At 32.8% G+C, this 21,892-nt stretch overlaps 2 protein-coding genes across 2 annotated transcripts; one reads left to right on the forward strand and one right to left on the reverse strand.

Annotated features, from left to right (window-relative positions):
- Positions 1–10,883: 10,883 nt before the first annotated feature.
- LOC127812960 (E3 ubiquitin-protein ligase AIP2) lies at positions 10,884–13,808 on the forward strand. The gene is made up of 5 exons (XM_052353582.1): positions 10,884–11,216; positions 11,936–12,161; positions 12,333–12,535; positions 13,097–13,312; positions 13,443–13,808. Exons 1-5 carry the CDS (start codon positions 11,064–11,066, stop codon positions 13,590–13,592), a joined length of 948 nt encoding a protein of 315 aa, XP_052209542.1. The 5' UTR covers positions 10,884–11,063; the 3' UTR covers positions 13,593–13,808.
- Positions 13,809–18,088: 4,280 nt separating this feature from the next.
- LOC127813555 (uncharacterized) lies at positions 18,089–21,850 on the reverse strand. Its single transcript, XM_052354578.1, has 6 exons — positions 21,589–21,850; positions 21,433–21,502; positions 21,221–21,326; positions 19,945–20,043; positions 19,722–19,856; positions 18,089–19,641 (listed from the first exon to the last, which is right to left on the reverse strand). The coding sequence occupies exons 1-6, from the start codon at positions 21,731–21,733 to the stop codon at positions 18,418–18,420; spliced, it is 1,779 nt and encodes a 592-aa protein (XP_052210538.1). The 5' UTR covers positions 21,734–21,850; the 3' UTR covers positions 18,089–18,417.
- Positions 21,851–21,892: the final 42 nt, after the last annotated feature.

The raw sequence follows: 21,892 nt of genomic DNA on the forward strand, positions 1-21,892 counted from the left end.
GTTACTAAGTTTGTAAGTTTATCATTTCATGGCTCTCGCTCAATGGGGACATTAAGTGATGAAAAGATTATAGAACACGGTAATTATCAATTATAATAGGTTCACTTGAAGTAAGACTTCACTACTACATATACTGTCCTGAATTGCTGCTAGGCGTTATTCAGAAACTTTCGGATCATCATTGGGATATGGAGAAATCTAGGTGATGGGTCAAGGGGTTGACCGATACCGAAAGGGGTTTTGGTGATATTTGATTATTAGTGGGTAGTGAACATAGAAAATCATATACCATATAGTGTTGCGTTTGATATCAACATCGTGTGCCCAAAATAGGGGTGTGCAAATGGTTATAACCGAACCGGCCAAAAATCAATAACCGAACCGAACCGACCGACAGCACAATATAACCGAACTAACCGAAACCTAAAATAACCGACTCTAAAATACGCTACCCGAACCGGACCAATAACCGAAGTTTTGCCTATAATAATAACCGAACTGGTAACCGATCACTATATAACTGAACCGAACAGGCCGGTTCAGTCGGTTTGTTTGGTTTAACCGAACCTTTGAAAATCTACTGAACCGACATTCATGGATTCCTAATCGATCACTACCAAACATGAAAGCATGAAACAAAGTACAAGTGTCAAACAGGTCGGTTCAAATAAGAAAGCATGAATTGTACTCAAACTTCTATTCCAAAAAATTAAGCATGAATAACTATCTCTAATTTGTAAATTAAATTGTTCACATTGGCTATTTTGAATACTCTAATTGTAAGTAAACAAAGCATGGATAAGTATCAAATGAACAAAATACAATTTCAGAAAATAAAAGCATTTAAAGACCTAAGCCCATACCACTACACTGCTGCTGTAGTCCAAATTTTTGGAAAAATGATGCATTGACATTGAGGTTGCCAAGACCAAGAGCTGGTAAATTAATCACTCTATTTTCCACCACAATGGCACAACTTGCACAAATTATATCATAGTTTCAAAACCAAAAAAACTAATAAAAAATAGTGAGTTATGCTAACTAATGAATGCATTTTTGAAGCTCAATAAATAGTAGAGAAATTTTTGTACAGTCGTACAAGTTCATCCAAGTAATATACTAATGTAAATGGACTGGAGGTAGCAACTCTGGGTGTGCTAACTGTTTTTCAAAATAAGCAAAATAAATACACAATCCTAAGTGATGAGTGTGCTAATTATTGTCAAGTTAAAAGACAATGTGCTATGTTCTATCATCATCCAAAATAAATAAATAAACCCAATACAATATATGTATGGATGTATGCTATAGTATGTTGGTGGGGGAAGAAACCTAGACTAGAAGAGGACCACAATACATGCACACACATACACACAAGAATTGGAGTATAAAATTAACAAAATAAATAAAGTCATATAACTTAAATGTTGCTTTCTTAAAAATTTGATCTGTCTTAAATGTGGTAATTGATTGTCACGAGAAATATATAAAGTCATATATGGATAATTAATTTTAAAAATTTGATTATTATCATTTATATAATTAATTAATTATTTAAATTATTCTTATTTTTTATATTTTTAAATATTATAATTATATATATAATTTAAATATTATAATTTTACTTTTTAACTTTATTTTTTTTATTACTTTCTTAAAATTTGACCTATCTTAAATATGGTAATTGATTGTCATGAGAAACATGTAAAGTCATGGATAATCAATTTTAAAAATTTGATTATTATCATTTATAATTAATTGATTATTTAAATTATCTTTATTTTATATATAGTTTAATTAATTTAAATTTATTTTCTTATATTTTAAATATAACTTAAATGTTATAATTTTATTTTTTAACTTTTTTTTTTATTTTTTTAAAAATTTGACCTATCTTAAATGTGGTAATTAATTATTAGGAGAAATATATAAAATCATGTATGGATAATCAATTTTGAAAAATTGATTATTATTATTTCTATAATTAATTGATTATTTAAATTATATTTATTTTACATACAATTTAATTAATTTAAATTTATTTTTTATAATTTTAAATGTTATAATTTTATTTTTTAACTTAATTGATTATTGTCATTTATTTAATTCTCTTTTTTTCCATTGATCTACTTCGAAGATGTACTATATGTTGAACTTGGGGAAATTAAATACAAATTAAATTTGTATTTTGAAAATTATGTTAAGTAAGATTTGGATTGTGTGACAAAGCGTGGGACAAAAAGAGAAACTTAATGGTGACATGTGATTTGATAAATTGAGAGAAATAGGAGAATTTGAAGGAAGAAAAAATAATAAAAGAAAACAAATATCTCTCTCTCTTCTTCCTCTTCATTTCCGTTCAACACTTCCATTTCCTCTCTTCTCCTTTCTCAATTCTTCTTTACTTTTATTTAGTAAATTTTAACCGTATTTTCTTATCCAGTTTGGTCTTCTGGTGTAACATAGCACCACTATTCTGTCAAGTGAGTGATATGAATGCAACTAGGAAAAATTAGGCCTTGAGGATTCATGTGGTACGCACATATGAGACAAATACACGTGAAAATTAAAAAAAAATACATCTACCCTTGAATGCATATTTTAGAATAAAGGTGTTGATTATCGTTTATTCTTTTTTCCTGTTATCATGTAATTTTTGTATTTTTTTACGCATTACTTATTGTATTATATATTAATTTAGGTTTATTTTTTACATAATTTCGAGATAGAGTTATGTGCTTTTTATTGTTCGTCTACCCTTGAATGTATATAAGGAAATCTTTCAAAATTTGTAATCTTTTTGTTGTATTCTCATGATTGTAACACGATTATTTTGTTTATTTTTTACTTCTTTATTGTGATTTTCATTTATTGTAACTACTAAATTATACAACTTTCGCTTTAACGATTTTTTTTTTTTTTGCAATATCCATGCATCGCATGGGTGATCCACTAGTACATTAGTAAAAGACCAAATTCTAACTGAGCCGAAAACTGAAAACACACACCCCATGCATCAATCCCATCTTCTACAGTTCTACTAACATCAAATGGATAGCCCAGGCAAGTCTTACACAATCAACAAAGCCATCAACAATTGGATCATTTGCAGAAGCTATCACCTAAACAACATAATCATGAATTCCAAAAAATAAACAAATTTCTTTCAGTAATTAAAATAAAGAAACAACCACCATTTACAATACTTACAGTTTCCAAAAAATAAACAAATCTCTGGTGTTGCATTCAAAGCATTGGAAATTAAAACTGATAATTAGCAACATCAAAAGACTATAAGTAATCTGTGCAAAAAGTAGAACAGAAACAAATCAAAAATTATAAGGCAACATGGGACTGAACATTGGATATCCCTTCAACCAGTCATCAATAATTTTTCACCAAGTTACCTGACTTGTTGCACTTAGCCAGTGCTCAAGGCCAAAAACCAAAATCTAGACTTGCAACAAAGTTCGGGCTTGCTCCCTCAATCCAGAAAATAGTCATCTCACATAAACAATACAAAGAAAATGTGTAATGAGTCATGACTCCTAACTTTGTCTTGCTAGTCCAAAAAACCCTTAAACACAGTTAACCAAAGCAAACCAAATAACCAATAGATAACAATAAATGTCATATTGGAGAAGTCAACTGTCTAACCTTCTAAAAACACATAAGAAAATGGCTAGATACTTCTAAAAACACATATTAGAGAAGTCAAATGAACAAAAATGTTGTATATATGCTTCATTCTAAATCTGTAAAATAATGCAATAAACAAATATTAACTAATGCATTAAAAACATCAAAACAGATACTGAAATTGAAATATTGAGAGGCACAAATTCTCTTACTTACAAATGCATGAGTCTTTAAAATCTAAATTTTCATTGGTGCGGGGCTATCAATGGTAACTTTTGCCAATTCTAAAACAAACAATACACAAAATTAATTAAATAATTTAAAAGTAACAAGTATTGAACTAAAAGTAAAAAAAAAAAGGCGTAACAATTAGTTTACCTTCTTCAAGTTGTTCAACATGATCCAAATTTTTTTCACCACTCATTGGAATGGTAGATGATCGAATCCAATCTTGCGTACAAATCAAACTTTCAACCACTTTAGGAGAAAGAGAACTCCTAAATGGATCAAGTACTCGATCCCCTGTGCTGAAGGCAGACTCAGACGCAACAGTAGAAACTGGAATTGCCAACATATCCCGAGCCATAGAAGATAAAATAGGAAACCGATGAGAATTCACTTTCCACCAATTCAAAATGTCAAAGACATCAGTTTCCTCCTCACACGCTTCATTGAAATACTTATCCCATTCCGAAGGCACAGTTGTAGACCCACTACCACTGGCATACTTAAACTTTTTGAAACAAGAACTAAGTAAATTTGGTATGCTAGATTTTTCCTTCTCAACATTCTCCACAATAAATGAAGTAGACACTTGAGACTGCTCTCTTGCTTCACCTTGAGGTGTCAATTTTTTCTTATATTCTTCATACAAAACATATACGACATCTTTTAAGGACAAAACTACAGCAACCCCTTTCTCACCTGGATACATCTCCTGAAGTGCATATTCCATAAACTCTAACTTGTGCCTAAGATCAAGTACTACAACAATGTAAAGCAAGTGATTTATTTTTTTTGGATCCCCTCAATATTTATCAAACTTTTCTTTCATTTTTCCAGCCATCTCACTCAACTCAAGATCATCACTCTCCTGCCACTCATGTAAGAGACAGTGAACGGTACTAATCTCATGAAAAAAAGTGTTGGAAGTGACATATGAAGTACTCGAAACTCGCAAAGTAAACTCATAAAACTGTTGCAACACTCTAACAAACATTCTGACCCTTGTCCAATCCTCTGGCTTGGGTCTCCCATCAATAGTAATAACCTGTTGCAGGTCATTATTCCAACTACTTGTACCAAGATCAAGCATAAAACATGACTCTTCCTCATCAAACCTCTCAAAAGCTCTCTTAAACTTTTGAGCAGTCTCTAACATCAAGTATGTGGAGTTCCATCTAGTTGCAACATCCAACGACAATAAGCCCTTACATTCTATTTTTTCCATTTCCACACATTCTTTGAATTTTCTTAGTCTTGCTGGAGATTGCCTAATATATCTGATTGCATCCCTAACTTTTATTATTGATTCATCTAGCTCTTTCAACCCATGTTGCACAACCAGATTTATTATATGAGCCACACACCTAATATGCAAATAATGACCACTCATAATGCTAGCATCCCATTTTGACATTTTTTTCTTGAAGTTACCCATAACAACATCATTTAAACTAGCATTATCTACTGTCAAACTCAAAACTCTATCAAGTTTCCATCCCATTAAACACTTCTCAATTGCCATAGCAATGGCATCACCTTTAGGACTATATATTGGACAAAAATTTAAATTTTTTTTCTTCAATGTCCAATTGTTGTCAATATAGTGTGCCGTCAAGAACATATAATTAATCCTTTGAATGAAGCTCCATGTGTCAGTGGTTAAGCAAACTCTTTGACATGAATTTTTTACCTCATTCATCAATTTTAACCTCTCTTCATTGAATAATTCAAAACAATAACGAGAAATTGTCAAACGTGAAGGAATCCAAAATTTTGGACAAATCACATTAATGAAATGCCTAAACCCCTTATTTTTGACAAATTTGAAAGACATCTCATCCACTATCACCATGCGAGCTAAAACCTTTCTAATAAGCACTTGATCAAATCTCCAATTCACCAATCCCATACTTTCCCCCTTTCTCTCAACCCCTGTTGAAGTTGGTTGCAAGTTTAATTGCATTTGGTGGGTTTCCAAAGCATGAGGGTGTTTTTTTACATGTTCCCATATGATTCCTTAGAGCCGTAGTCTTATTTTTTTGGGGATCACAATGGAACTCCCTAGAACAATAGTTGCATCTCCCTTTAATCTAACCCTCTGAATTTGTAAACTTTGTAAAATGATTTCACACATCTAACCTAGCTCTTAATGCTTTTCTCTTTGCCTTTCCTAGTGATGTTGCACCTCCATCAGCTTGAGATTGGCCACCTTGACTTGATACTATTAGTATAGGTCTTAAACTATCATCCATACTAGGGATATTTATTGTGTGACTGGTGTCTTCTTCTCTTGCTATCTAAAATTAATACAATTGTAAATTTGTAATTAATAGGTATTATATTTAAAGAGTGAGTTTAAATATATTCTAGTTGTTGTCATTTGATTTGTGTCTTAGGAAATGAAAAGATCTCACATCATTTATAAGTAAAACAATTGAGGAATTATACAATTTGTTGAGTGTTGACAATCTGTTGGTAGATTGTTTTTTGCTTCTTTTTTTTTCCCCTTTCCTTTTGATTTCAGTTTCAGTTTCAGTGAATTCCTGGATTGAGGCATTATGTGGTTTAATTTGAGCTCGATAAAGGCATTTTCTTTAATTTGACAATCTGTTGACAGATTGTTTTTTCTTTTGTATACTGTATGTGGTTTAATTTGAGCCCAATGAAGGCATTTTCTTTATTTAGGAAAGCTTTGGTTGTTCTAATATGTGTGTTTATTTCATTATGTTATTGGTGTTTATTGTGCTATCTTTTGGTAAAACCTTCATATTAAAAATCAAACATGAAAAAATAATCATATCTTATATTCTAATTGTATAATTTGTATTGTGCCCTTACATACAACATACATTATTTTAATAAACACACACACTGCCAAAGAAGGTAATAAAAACTATACAGTTGATGCAAAAAGTATCAGTCAACTATATCATTTTTATAAATGCACACAATAAGAGACAGACAGTTTGAAAACTTATGGTGTTTATGAAAATGTAAAAGGGGAAAGAAATAACTAAATTATTATTAGATTTGTTGGATTACTACTTTATTCATATTTTGACTCTTTTTTTAAAGTTGTTAATACATGTGACATGACATTATAAGATAAGATTTCATTATTGTTTAACTGCAAAAATTTCAAGATCACAACATAAGAACAATGGATTGGTTGTGGTAATTATTTTTAAGAGTGACATCCAACCAACCACATACAATATAAAATTAGTTACACGAAAATTTTTCAGATTAGTGGACATCAACAGATTCAACACAACAGTGACATCCAACCACATACAGTATAAAATCATTTACACACTTATTGCTCAGATTAGTGGACATCAACAGATTCAACACAACAGTTACATGATGACATCCAACCACATATAGTATAAAATCATTTACACACTTATTGCTCAGATTAGTGGACATCAACAGATTCAACACAACAGTGACATCCAACCAAAAAGATACTTAAAAAATAATCGAATGTTCCATTGACTCATCAAAATAATTTCAAATTAGTGAACGGACAAAAGAGAATAGAACAACAGTCAACAAAGAACAAAATAAAAGCATTTACACGAAAATGTTAAACAGTCAACAAAGAACAAACTAGGGACTAAGGTAAGTTACCTTTAACCTTTAGGAGTGGACGGACTTACGGCTAAATCGCTTTAGGTGTGGACAGTGGACGGATGCCGGCGAAATCTACAAAACAAAAGAACAAAATAAATACAAAGAGATAGAGGCATAGAGCAACTAAGAAAGAAAGAGAGAGAGAGGGAGAAAGAGATCACTCGAGAGAGAAAGAGATCGCGCGATGAGTCGATAATAGAAGTAGAACTAACCTATTGGACGATGGTGGTGACGAAAGACGGCCGAAAGCAATTGACGACGATGGTAGATAGCGACGAAGACAATAGGGTTCTCGTAGAGGGTTAGGGTTTCAATTTCGAGCCTCTCTCTCTCTCTCTTTCTCTCGTCGATTAGAAATTTGGAGAAGGCTCGAGAATGCCTTCGAAGTCCCCTCACGCATGATTAACCGAAGCCATCACAAAACAACGTCGTTTATGATACACAAAAATGACGTCGTTTGATCATTGGTCAGCTTTGATTAATCGGTTAACTGACCACCAAACCGAGCTTATATTTAACTAACCGAACCGTATAACCGAACCGTTCCTTGCTAACCGAATACCTAACCTACCCGACCGGGGGTAACCAAACTGGTAACCGAGCCTTATTTAACTGAACCGAACCGACCGGTTCGGTCGATTCAATTAGTTCGGTCTAACCGAACCCCTGCACACCCCTAGCCCAAAGCTTCTCAGGAATTGATTAGTCAAAAGTTGACCAGAAGACCACAAGAGTCGACTCTTGCCTTTAGAAGAATTAACTTTTAGGGGGCTTGAGAGTCGATTTTTGCCTTCAAGAGAGTCGACTCACAAGGGCAGCGAGAGTTAACTTTTCTAGCCAAGAAATTAGACTCTCGGTCCCAATTGTGCGTTCCACATGGCGCAAAATTGGAGTGGCTGGTAGGAGTGGGAAGAGGAATTGAAAGAAGATTAAGTTGGAGGAGGATGAGATTAATTAATAAGGGAGAGGGGTCTTCTGAATTAATTGTGCCCGTCTATTTTCTTCTTCTTCCTTTGTAAAATTTACTACTAGAAATTTATATGTATGAAAGTTGTGCGTAAAATTTTGATACACGGGTGTTGGTGATATGGGGAACCTCTATGTCTAATATGGGAAGAGATGATTAGAATAGTATCGGATTGTATACTAGGTTTGGACGGACTAAGATTATCACAACTTGAGGTGGAATCAATCTCAGTACAAAAACAGTTTCTGTACTCCATCCTTACATCGGACGATAAGTACGTATTTATTTATATTCATGTGATGTTTATGTGTGTTGCTTAAATATCCAACTAGTGTATGGCGTGTATGTTTTATTCTGTCATATGTATCTAATATATGATAAAAAATTTGTTTTTTCCCGCACCGCTGTATACGTGATTTCTTTCATTTTTAGGTATATGTTTTCTATTATGTTGTTTATTTTTTAAATTTTGTTATTAAATTAATGGTTGTTGTATTGTTTTGTTCATATTATCTAGTTAAATTGCCATTCAACCATTTTCAAGTGTGGAATCATTTGACATTGATATGAAGGAATAGTTCGACAGACGATGTTCAAGATGGGGGAAGGAAAACAATATTCCCAAAACTGTTTTAAGAACTTGAAAATGTTAAAATTTTTTAGTTGTTGAGACTATTATTTTTACTTAATATTATGACTGTTGAATTTTTTTGTCTATTTTATGTAACTATGAACTTCAAATGTAAACTGATTGTAAGCTTGATTGCACTGTCATTTTTTAACATAAGGTAAGTAGTTTGGTGTAAACTACTTACCTTATGTTTTCTTGCAAATATTCAATAGATAATTAAGTGTTCAAACTAAATAAGAACTTCTTTGCCACTCTATTCTGCTTTTCTCCATTTTCAATGTCCAAGGTACATATGTATATATAAAAGATATATATACATATTTTCATGAAAATTTAAATTTGGTCACCATTCCCTATACATCTAGTTGGTATCATAATAATTTTATAGTGTTGATACCTGAAGAACCAAGACTAGAAAATGATGACTCTTCGTGAGACAAGTTTCGCTGAGCAGAGGGATGTTGAAGTAGAAACTCAACAATTATAGTTTCGTTTGTGTTAGAATTATGAACCTCCCAAATCTCTAGATCTCTACATTAGTATGATATTATTCACTTTGACTCTAAACTCTCATGGATTTCTTTCTAAATTTTATTAAAAAAATCTCATATCAATGGAAATATTGTCCAAATTTATATGTTCTTGATCCTTCTCATGCTTAGTCAATGTGAGATTTTAGTTTGCACACTCAACAGTTTATATGCTTTTTATGAAAAATACTATGAGTAGATGCTTTTTTTTGATCGATTTAGTGCTCTCAAATAAGAGAAGTTTGTAAAATAGGTATTCATCATTCATTTTGTGTATTCTATGTCAGTTTTTTTGATTTGGTGCGTTTTTGTTAGTTTTTTGGTTTTTGTTTTTTTTTTTTTGAGTTTCTTCGATTTAATTAGTTTCGTTCAATTTATATGGTTTGGATTTAATTTTTTCGATTATTAATTAATTCGACTTTTAGGTTAATTGATCGATTCAATTTAGTTTTGTTCCTTAGTTCGGTTTAATTGCTTAGTGAATTTCAATCGGTTTAATAATTGAACCGACTATTTGCACATTTCTATATATTCAGCAATGATGTTTCGCCTGATATAAAGAGTAATATTTTGTATGATACCCTTGTGTAATATATTTACTTAATAATATAGAAGTGTCACATAAAACATTATTTTTAAATATTTAAATAATATATATTTAAAATACCTTAATAATTTAGAGCACTCAAATCCCTAACATAAATTCAAGATCTTCAAAGTTAGAAGGGTTCTCAATAGATCATCTGATTCGATCATCTAACTCGAACTTAATACGAAATTAGTGATTTGAGTCGAGTCTTAACAAGTTTGATTAGTTATTGAATTGATCAAAAGCTTAAGAGGTTTGGTTTGATAACATCTTAACCTGAAAAAATTCAAAATCAATTTAATAACAAAGCAGGATCTTGATTATTTTTTAAGTTTGTATCATGAATGATGAATGTATTATTCTTAATTTGTCTTTAACTATTTTGAATTGTCCTGAATCAAAAACGAAACAAACCACTTAATTAGTAATTAATAGGTTAGTTTATTTTAATATTTAATTTTAAATAAATATTTAAACAGGTTAATATCTCAACCCAATTTATATATAACTTTACCAGGTTAATCTGTTCACCCGTGTAGTTAATACGAATTTAAGGTTAAAGATTTTGTAGTTAAAATTAAGTTTTAAAATCCATTAATGATCCGACCGAACCTAATGCGTTTTGATTTACCCAGTGATAGGGCACCTCTTGGGGGATTAATTCATCACCTCTCGGGGGATTAATTCTAGAAGGAATTGGAAGGGTTCCGTGTAAATAAAGCTTACCTAATTGGTCGGCGCGGTTTCCCGGCGCCCAAGAAATAATAGGTCGGAACTCGGTTGGAAGGCTATATAGCCAGGTTGTTGGAGAGAGGAACAAACAATTGACATCTGAAGGAGGAGGAAATGGAAATGGCATCCGAGGTTGAATTGAAGCAGAAATTGCAGGATTTGCAGAAACAGCTGGGGAAGAAACAATTGTTCGAGGAGGCCGTCTCCTCCATCCATTCCCTCCTGAGACAATGCTATGCTTCTGCTTCCCCATCGCTCCGCAAATTGGTCCGGATCTCTTCCCTCGTTTGTAATTTTCTTTTTCTTTTTTCGTCTGTTGTTGTTTATGTGTCTTCTCTTGCTTCTCAATCTTTCCCTAAACTGGTCCAGATCTGCGGCTTTGCTCCGATTTTGACTATGTATTGTCTATCCATGTAGATTGACTTAATTTTGTTTATGACTAGTTTACCGAACGGATTCACAAGTTTGTTGTACCGATTGATTGGAACAACTCTGATTATTAGTTTTTTTTTTTTTTTTTTTCAAATTCCATGTCTTTTCTGTTGCTTGAGTCCTTCTTCTTTTCGTTAGGGTTATCCACGGTAAGTAGATTTCTTCGTGGAACAATGATTGACAAGCATGTTATATCCGATTGATTGGATCAACTTTGATTATTTGAATATTTTTTTCGGTAATTACTATTAGTTTATTTTTTGAATTCCATGTTTTCGAGTCTTTTTCTTCTTTTGGTTGGGATTGTCCACAGTAAGTAGATATCTTTGTAAATAACAATGAAACATTGATTGAATAATTGCTTTCCCATTTTTCGTACATCTATATTGTATTGTTGTTTTGATGTTTCAAGAATTCTGCTATTGATTTTGTGAAGAACGGACTATTAGCAAAGGTTTCCCTGGTTTCGTTTAGCAAGTTTAAGCTTTGGCAGTGCGGGGACCGAATGAACTCTTAATTATGTGTTGATGAAACAACATTTCTGCAATTTGCAGTTTTACTCTGTTGTATGCCGGGTTGGAACTATTCTGAAGACAAGATATACTACTCGGGGATTCTGGATTGCTGGGTTAGGGCTCTTCACGGAGTTTGAAAAACTAGCATCTGAATCATCTGAAAGGGAACGCTTACAGAGTTTCATTGCTCAAGCCCGTGAACAGCTTGGTGAAGTTGAGAATATCTCCCAAGTTCAGGAATCTGCACAAAATCGTTCTGGTGGAGGTCGTCGACTCTTTTTCCTTTTTCTTGTTTTGTTTGTTTGTGTTTGTCCTTTTTGCAACAACTCTTAGAACTATGACTTTTATCAATGTCTACTGTCTTTATCAAAGCTTTAGGAGGTTGGTTTAAGATCATGTATTCACATATTTTTGTATCTGATATATCTATATCCAGGATTTCTCTTTGAGGGGCACTTAACTGTGGATCATGAGCCCCCACAGCCTGAATGGCTGATACAGTCAAATCTCTTATCAACTGTTGCGACGCTCCTTACGGCTGAATCATCTCAAGGGCATAGTGATAATCGTAACACATCAGAAGGTGCAGCCAACATGATTCAAGAGCTTATGGACAGATTGGATAATGCTGTGCCCATGGTAATCTTTACCTTCATCTTCCCCCACTCGACCCCCCAAAACAGAAAGAAATTTTTTTACCCTTATCTTTTTGGTTACGGTAAATTGTGTCCAATTTCCTGTTTTGTATATGCATAAATATACTTAAACATAATTATCCACTTAGATCAGTGATTCAAACTAATTGTCATGATTTAGAACATTGATTCCATGGATTAACTTTCTCCTTTCATGCACTGAAATAAAAGGAAAAGAAAACACAACTGGAGGAGGAGAAGACAAAAGAAAGAATAAGAGTTGGTTTCAATTCCATATGGAACTACAGAAAGGGAAAGAAAAAATGCTGCTTACTGAACGAAGATACACCAACTGTTTATAATAGTGTTTCTAGCTCATCATTCTCCTCTCAGGTGTTCAAACAAAAGGAAAAGAAAATACACGCACGCACACAAAGTAAAGGGCAAAAAAGGCCTGCAAATTAATATTTATCTTGGGGGGGGGGGGGGGGGGGGGGTGTTAAAAATTTGGTTTCTGTTATGGTCAGCTGCAACACATATCTCATCATTTTATATTTGCTTCAAGATTCTGGAAAATGATCCTGTTGCTCCAAGAGCACCGCCTGCCAGCAAAGAAGTGGTTGCGAAGCTTCCGGTTATCGACATTACAGAAGAAATCTTGGTCAAGCTAGGACTGGAGGCAGAGTGTTCCATTTGCAAGGAGAACTTGGTCATAGGTGACAGGATGCAGGAGCTGCCTTGCAAGCATAAATACCATCCCCCATGCCTTAAGCCCTGGCTGGTAGTTCATCATATCTTGTTTTATAATTTGCAATGCTTTCTTCTTTTGTTTCGATATTGTCAGATGATCAAATTGGTCAGAAGTACACTCCTTTTTTGTTTTAACACGCACAAATCTCTACTTCTGGCAGGATGAGCACAACTCGTGTCCTATTTGCCGGCATGAACTACAAACTGATGATCATAACTATGAAAGTTGGAAGGAGCGGGAGAAAGAGGCCGAAGAAGAGAGGAAAGGGGCTGCCAATGCCATTCGTGGGGGAGAATATATGTATGTTTAGTTACAGCAACTTGCTCATTTTCGTCTCGTGCCTCTCCCGTTACCTGAAATGCTGAACTTTGTAAATACCCGAAATTCATGTTCCTCCCAGTTTTACATTTGTCATTGGCTTTTGCTGAGTAAAGAGGTTGAAACTTACTGATCATATCATTATGAATTGACACTCATGTTGATGATTACAATGGTACTATTGGCAATTTTATTATATTTCATTTCATGGTGTCTTCTAGTTCTTCTGTTATGTTCTTATAAAAGTTATAAGTTCTTACTATACGAGGGATTTAATTTTCATAATGGCATTTAAAACAGTTTTCTTGTAATGTTAGAACATTGATTGTACTAATAAGGAGTGGATATACCATTTTGGTAAATGAGAAAATGGACACCAGTTCTGATCTTTATATTGAGCAGCTGATATATAAACGAATTATTGATTGGGTCAGGTAGAACATTGTCGGGGCATAATGGCATACCTGCAAGGGTAAGCTAGTTTTGAGACCCGGGGGCTCAGAGGTTAGTTTTAAATTTATTGATATAATTTTTTAGTTAATATTTTTTTTATGCAATTTATTTGTAGAATTAGTTACTAAAGAGTGACAGATACCACTCACGAAAATTATTCTGTGTATAATTAAAATATTCAAGACATTGTATATATGTTTTTTAAGAAAATAGAAATTGTTTACTAATTTTTTCTTTTTGTTTCTCTACATATAATTATTTGTTTACTAAAAACAAACATCTAATTCAAAGAAAATAAAAAAAAATGCATCTAAATTAATGAAACACTTTAAGATCTGCAGATTTTGGCATGATTTTTGGATTTTTAATGCTTTACAATAAATTTCCAAGACTCTTCTATTAGTATTTCCAAGACTCTTCTATTAGTATGTAGCAAAAGTCATTTATTTTTTACATTAGATTTTGACTATGTATAGCTCTCCAACCTTAGATTTTATCTTTAGAAAATTCTTAATAGATGAGACAGGAATAGATGATATTATGTGAACATTGGTCGAGAAAAGTGGTATTGCATATATGATATCATACAAGTTACTTAATGGATACATTCTATATTTATATGTTTTTAATGTAATGTTTGCTCTATTTCTTTTCACACATCAACTCTCTATATCTGGATATAAAAGAGAATTGAAGAAAACTCTACTAATATTGTTGCTTACTTGTACAAATGTCATGTTCCTTATGAGTCTAACATGGACACACACACCAATTATGTATTTTATTACACAACTCACTCAAGAAAATTTTCTCCATTAGGTTTTCTAAACCAATTATATGTTAATGTCAGAATAAAAATTATAAAAAAAAAAACTAATATACCATATCATAGAAAACAATGACACGATGGATATGATATGCTCATTAATGTTTTTGCAGCTCCAAAAAATGACTTCTTTTTGTTTTTAAAAAAAAATAAAATAATTTATAATTCTTTTAAAAAATGATTCAAATTGTGAACACAAAACTTTTAAAATAATATGCTAAATACCAAAGAATCTTCTTTTAAATCTTCAAGAACTTCTCGATAAATAATATTTTTAATAGTATTTTGATCATATTACTTCATCAGTCATTCTCTGATCCGTTCTTTAAGTCATTTTTTAGGTATAATAATTACTTAAAAAATTAAAAAAAATAAAATTTAATTTGCTGAGAAAAGAATAAATTTGATTTTAAAATATGAAAATTGAGTATAAATAAATTTCATTTTATACGATTTTTTTTCTTGAAACTTTTTATATGATTTTTATTTGAGATCACAAGTGTCATCCGTATCTAATTAATGCGGGTACGGTATTAGAATTTAATTTCAGAAAGTTAATTCATCATTGATCTCTGTAGCAATTTATTAGCATTTCCTTCTAAAAGTCAAAGCTCATTATTCAATGCTCACGTTGATTCAAATTTAATGACTATTTAAGTTCTTTGGAAGCAAAATGGCTAGCTATCTTATTCACACTTGCGGCGCTCGATAAAATAGTAAGATAAGGTGATATTAAAATAAGATTGAGATATTTTTTGGATCAAGATATGAAATAATCAAGATAAGATCGAAAAGTATTTCAAGATTTCTATCAGATTTTTTGTTAAATTTTTTAGAATCCACTAATAATTGTATTTTTTCTTTCCACGTATTTGTTAATACATATGATAAACACTAAGATAAGGGTTTTTTTTTTTTACCAAAATATCCCTATTATCAAATTTATAATTAAAATAGTATTTTATGATTAATATGAATTGTCAAAAAAATTAAGATTAAAATTAAAAATAATATTTTATTTTTTAAATTCATGTCCAAAAATAAATTTAAAAAGAGTTGAAAAGAGTTAAATAAAATATATAGAGAGAGATAAATTTAAATTTTAAAAATCAATGAAATGAATAATGTCATTTAAATTTTAAAAATTGTCAAAACATATAATAATTTAAAAATATATTAAAAATATTAATTATAAGAGTTAAATAAATAAGGCTTTTTAATAAATTTAAATCTTTAAAATGCACTAAATGGCATTAATTATCTTACAAGGGGCAGATAAGTAATTCAGCCTTATCTTGAAAGAGCAAGATAAATTTATTTGAGGGGGAAGGTCGGATAAATTTATCTTGAAAATGGGAGATAAGAGGTCACGTGAGGCCTTTTTCAGAAATGGTCAAATAAGGTTAACAAACACGTTGAAAATACCAAACATCTGAAATGCTTTCCATATCTAACATTTTCTTCCTCTTATCTTGATTAACAAACACCCCCTAAAAAGATAAAATATTAAATAAATTAATTATTAAGAATAGTAAATTATTAACAAAAACAAAGACAATGTTAATTCCTATATATATTTTCAAGTTAAATCATGCTTTACCAACTAATTGATTCTTATAAAAGACCTTGCTATAGGAACTTACAAAAAATTTTAAGATTCATTACGGCGAGATATATAATAATGATTAGTTTAAATCTCAAATATTAAATATTAAAATTTTTAAAACACTTCATAAACCATAAGTGGGTTGAAACCCAATTCTTTTTTCCCTTCGAATGTCCTCATAACTTGAACATTAAAAGGTGTTTAGGTGACACGAGTGTTATTTATTACTAAAATCAATACTCTTGTTTAATTAGGCAATGTTTATTAATCAAAATGTAAATTAAAAAAATGGAATATAAAAAAAATTCGAATAAAAATATTTTCTATTATATTTATTAAATTTTCTAAAAAAAAATCACATGTTCTTATCTTAAATTTTCAAGATAAATTTATTTTTTCTTCTCATTTAAATAACTTATCCTAAACTTTATAGATAAATTATTTTGATAAAAACTTATCTTACTAATTTTAACAAACACAACTTAAGAGTATTATTATTCAATCAATTGAAAAGAAGTCATATGTAAGTTTCATGATTAGTTCAATGCATATTCATTGGGTGAATCCTTTCGATCCCAATCTTTTTTCTTTACGATTTCATTCTAGGCCTTCCTTAGGATTTTTCTTTAGGTCTCTCGTTAGGTCTATTTAACTGAGTTTCAGTCTATATATACATTAATATATTTCAATTTTGATCTATTTAAGGAATTTATCGAGTTTTAATGCATATAAACATGATATCAAGACTTTTTCTTTTCTTTTGATAAATACCTAATATTAAGTTTTTCATTTAAAATTTTTTATTTCAAGAGCTGATATAAGCAACAATTGTGCAATTTTTTTTTATATTTTAAAGCCAACAACAATTATAAAAGTTATTTTATTAACAATCATATTGATAATATTATTTTAAAATTATATTATTAAGTTAGTATATATTTTTGTATAATAAAATTTATATTTTAATCAATTTATTACAACTAATATATTACCTCAGTTTTTCTTTCTCTTGGCTCAGTCTCTAAAACAAACCATTTTTTTTTACCAAAAACTAAAATAGACATCTTTTTTGTACCATTAATATATATCTAAACTGGTAAACTATCCAAAAAAATAAAGTTAAACTAACGATTATCTAGCAAAAATATATATTTTTTGTACTGTTCATATATATCTAAACTGAGTTATGAGTTTGGGTTCTTGTTTGTGGCTCTAAATTTTGGGTGCAAATTAAGGCCTATTCGGGAAATTGAGCTGGGGCTTCAAAGCTTCATCTTATTTGATGGATGCTAAAATAACTTTGGAAAGTATCAATAAAAGCTTCTAGAGGCCTAAGTGGCAATTTGTACATATTGCACTAAAATAACACAAATTTATGATAAGATCATAGACAAAAGAGAATACTAAGGGTAGCATGGTTCTCTCTCCCATCACATAGGACACTAGTGACATATTTCATTTAAATGAAAGTCATACAAACAAAGGCTGACGTAGGCAAATTATTTTATATTTTAAACACACCTCACTAGTTAGTCACTAAACCTCTGCCAGACGAAGTGAAAAACAAGAAGAAAATTTCCAATAATGACATTGAAAACAACAATTTGCATTTAATATTAAACATATTTGCATTTAATATTTCTATCAATTCAAAGTTCAAACAAATCTATACTACAGTAGCCCCACCATTGCATTGCCTTGTAGAGGGTATGCATGACGAGGGAAGCGAAGTTACTAGCATTTCCAATAATGACATTAAAAAATGCAAGACATTCGCAAGCTTAGCTTAAGCTTTTAATCATCTCATTAAACATTTTCTCTACGTTATGTTGGTCATAAAATCCCACAAAAATCCCTAGCTGCAAACCATCCTCAAAAGTTAGAGACCACATGAGCATTGACACTTGAATCGGGGATTTTTTACTTTCAAGCTCAGGCTTTCCACTTCCCTGGCAAGCGTTTCCGCCCAAGCAACAATCTAGACCTTAAACATCCGCCGCTTTCTTCCTCACTATCATCACTGTCCAAAACAATCACAGCTTCAGATAATGGTGACCCTGCCTCCTGTTCTTTGATCACTCCGGCAAATTTCTCATCATCATATCGCATAAGCTGCTGGTTTGCGTCAATTTTGCAGTCATTCAGTGCAGGCAGGGAATCAAGATTTGGATAAACAGTGCAGTTATTGCTCCCTAGCAAATAACCTGGAGAATAGGGTGGAAATTTGTCTGCAATCCCGCCATTGTTCTTACTAACCTTTGTGCTACAGTCATTTGCCACATAACCATAATGCTCCCCAACCTGCGGATTCAACAGTAACATGGTTGATTCTGAAGAAAGACTATTGGGGGTTGGAGCCACATTTTCTTTTTTATCATTTTCCTGACCTTGGGAAGCGCCTAGAAGCCCGCAAGACAGCTTCTTGCCTGTCAGACCTTGCTTCTTGCATTTTGCAGTATTGTTGAACTCAGCCCCTGTTCTGTGAGTCCAATCTCTTTTGGGTCGTTCTTGAGTGTGGCTAGTCGTAGGCTGTAGGAATGTCCCATTTGAGACGGTAGCATTGGACTGGGAAGTGAATAGTTGAGGCATGGAATGCAGTTTCACTTTAATATTATCACTTGTTTGGATGGACTTCCCAGATTTTAGTGAAAGATTCTGTCCATTCCAGCTTGAAGACGAACTACTATTCACAGTATCATTTATTGATTTACTATCACCATCATGACGAGGCTGTTTCTCATTGTGGTGACTATCTGGCGGGACTCTAGAGCACTCTGTAGACGTCATGACAATAACCGGGGAGTTAAACAAGGATGTGTGGTGGGTAGACACCAAATTCTCCTCAGCATCATATCTTGTCTCCGGAGGACCCAAGGATTCAAGTGATAATTTCCGTTTTGTCCACCTTCGGTTCTCATGATTCTGAAAGTACTCATCCAAGCTCGGTTTGGACTCTTCTTCTGGCCTTTTATCTTCTTTTCGGTTGTGCCCAAGATGATGAATAGGTGCTCCGCTGACTCTTTCCTCTGGTTCCTTCTCACGAAATAACCAAGAAGACTCCAAGGACAACTTTTGGTTCATCCCATATGGCTTTCTTTGACTTAGAGAGCACTCATCAAGTTCAGTCTTCATGGGATCCGACCCTTTAGTTTCCATCTGCAGTAAATTACTACCAATTTAAATTAAAAAGCATCATAAATTAAGTTGGATCCCAGCAAATAAGAGCTAATACGTACCATCCTTTCATCTGATTGAGCTTGAAAGCATTCACTGGTGGTATCATGCCCACTTACTCCAGACCTGGCATATTTCTCTGTCATTGATCGTGCCTTCTGATCAAAGGCCTGTCTGTTATATTTGTACTCCCTGCTCTGCACATTAATACAAACAAGCACAGAATCAGAGAGGTCTTTGATGGGACAGCTAATTGCTCCAACAATTTAATCCACACAGACTTACTGCTTCACACATTAGGCCATCTTCAGGGTTTGGTTCACTAAGTAACAACCCAATGCTCGTCAACACAGTTGAAATGTTCAAAGATGGTTGCCATGCACCCTGCTTGGATTGGAATTTGACCGTTGTCATAGATGACCAATGAAAAGGAACAAAAAAATAATATAGTTGCCCATGAAATATGTAAGAAAATAACTACCCTGCTGATTGGTTAAAACGTTTTTCCTCTCAAACTCTCATTGAGCAGTTTAAACCAAGGGAGGCTGCACAGCAATCACACGTGAAGGCTGGCCAGCAGCCACTTGTACCGAGAGTAAAAAAATAATAATATAAACAATAAAATTACTCTTTTTCTTAGGAATTTGCATTTTTCAGATGAACTGATGGTTAAAAATTTGCAATCTAACTCCCTGATCTCAAATTAGGCAACTTTGGCAATTTCTGGGCAGCAAAGTCAAATCAAAGTGTTCAAATTTATATCGGAGAGAAATGTAAAAAAGTTTTTGGTAGTTGACCGTGCTCACAGCTTGGTTCATCTTCAGCAAGGTGTATACTCCATGGCATAAGTTTTCATTGTCATTCTATGAATATTTCAATAATGATTTTGGTGATTCCTTGCTATTTCAGATAGCCCAGCTATGCCAACTTAACTTGCAAAATTTACTCAGGGGATCTCACTTACACAAAGCTTCATGAATGAAACTCTATTAATCCTCTCCAGCATTGCATGAAGCATTGATATGATATTTGTTAAATAAAATCTTCTAAGTGCAATTTCAAAAGGACATGCTAGGAATAAAGTTGTATGAATTTGAAGAGAATAAAAAATTGCCCACAATCCCACGGAAGGAAATGCATTCTAAAAGCTTCTGTAAGTACTGATGAAATCAAGAAGAAACTAATAATGGCTTGTAAAAATAAGAGAATAGCTTTGGACATCTCACTAATGGAAGGCTTCAGTGAACAAAATTCAGAGAATTCTCTTTAAGCCAGTACGTTGCCCACGCCCCCTGCCGGCCGCCCCCCACCCGGAGAGAGGGGGGGGGGGGGGGGGTGGCGGTGTTGGTTTGTAAGTACTAAAACATTTGTATTCATATATTATTATAAACAATCCCAAACAATTAATTCATCATGAATCTGAGAGAAAATCAAGAATATTGTGAAATCAGACAGAAGGGAACACGTTCCTAAAGCTACTGAAAGCTCTAATCTAATAAAAAAATACTAACAACAGTAATCAAAACCACAGCATCGAACCCAAAATTTCTCAAAAATTCACCTTAGGAGGAAGGTTGAGAATGTCAAGACAAATCCGGCCTCCAGTGTCGATATTCGGGTGATAGATTGGCGTTGCAAAGGTCACAATTGGAGGCTGAAAGGGGTACCTACAACAACCACCACCCCCAAAGTCCACTTAAATTGTTACCCAAATAAAGCGAAAATCGACAAAACATAAACGATTCTCGAATACAAAGCACTTCCAAACCACACCTTTCAGGTATCCGAATCTTAATCTTGAAAATCCCCTTCGCATAAACAGTTCCTTCGGGACCTTCAATCTCTGATTTCATGAAAACAGAACCAAAAAAAGAAACAAAAATAAGAAAACGTTGTAATTCCGAACATTGAATGAAAAGGGCAACTTACGGGCGTCGATGGCGGAGAAAGATACGGCGGAACAAAGATCGGAGTCGGCGGAGAGAAGCGGAAAGGAAGCGCCCGGAGGCGGGTCGGTGAGAAGGAGCTTGAGCTCCTTGTGCATTCTCAGGCTGAGCCTCGCCGCCTGAGCCATTTCTGGTCCGTCGAATCAACTGCCTTCGATCGCTAGGTTTTGGCGCCTTCAAACGAAATCATTTCGAGAAGAGAATAGATGAAGAAAGAAAGGCAGGGGATAATAGACTGATGACTTATTAACCGTCCGATGACCGTAAGTGAAACATTGGCCGTCAGA

This window comes from Diospyros lotus, chromosome 11 (assembly GCF_014633365.1).
Source record: "Diospyros lotus cultivar Yz01 chromosome 11, ASM1463336v1, whole genome shotgun sequence".
Lineage (NCBI taxonomy): Eukaryota > Viridiplantae > Streptophyta > Magnoliopsida > Ericales > Ebenaceae > Diospyros > Diospyros lotus.

Bases quoted from the DNA above. Each gene is read 5' to 3' on its own strand.
- LOC127813555 (XM_052354578.1), bottom strand. From the start codon at position 21,733: ATGGCTCAGGCGGCGAGGCTCAGCCTGAGAATGCACAAGGAGCTCAAG. The intron at 21,503-21,588 runs GTAAGTTGCCCT...TCATGAAATCAG, and splicing joins TTTCTCCGCCATCGACGCCC to AGATTGAAGGTCCCGAAGGA. The intron at 19,642-19,721 runs GTACGTATTAGC...AATTTACTGCAG, and splicing joins CTCAATCAGATGAAAGGATG to ATGGAAACTAAAGGGTCGGA.
- LOC127812960 (XM_052353582.1), top strand. From the start codon at position 11,064: ATGGAAATGGCATCCGAGGTTGAATTGAAGCAGAAATTGCAGGATTTG. The intron at 12,162-12,332 runs GTCGTCGACTCT...ATCTATATCCAG, and splicing joins ACAAAATCGTTCTGGTGGAG to GATTTCTCTTTGAGGGGCAC. The intron at 13,313-13,442 runs GTAGTTCATCAT...TACTTCTGGCAG, and splicing joins CATGCCTTAAGCCCTGGCTG to GATGAGCACAACTCGTGTCC.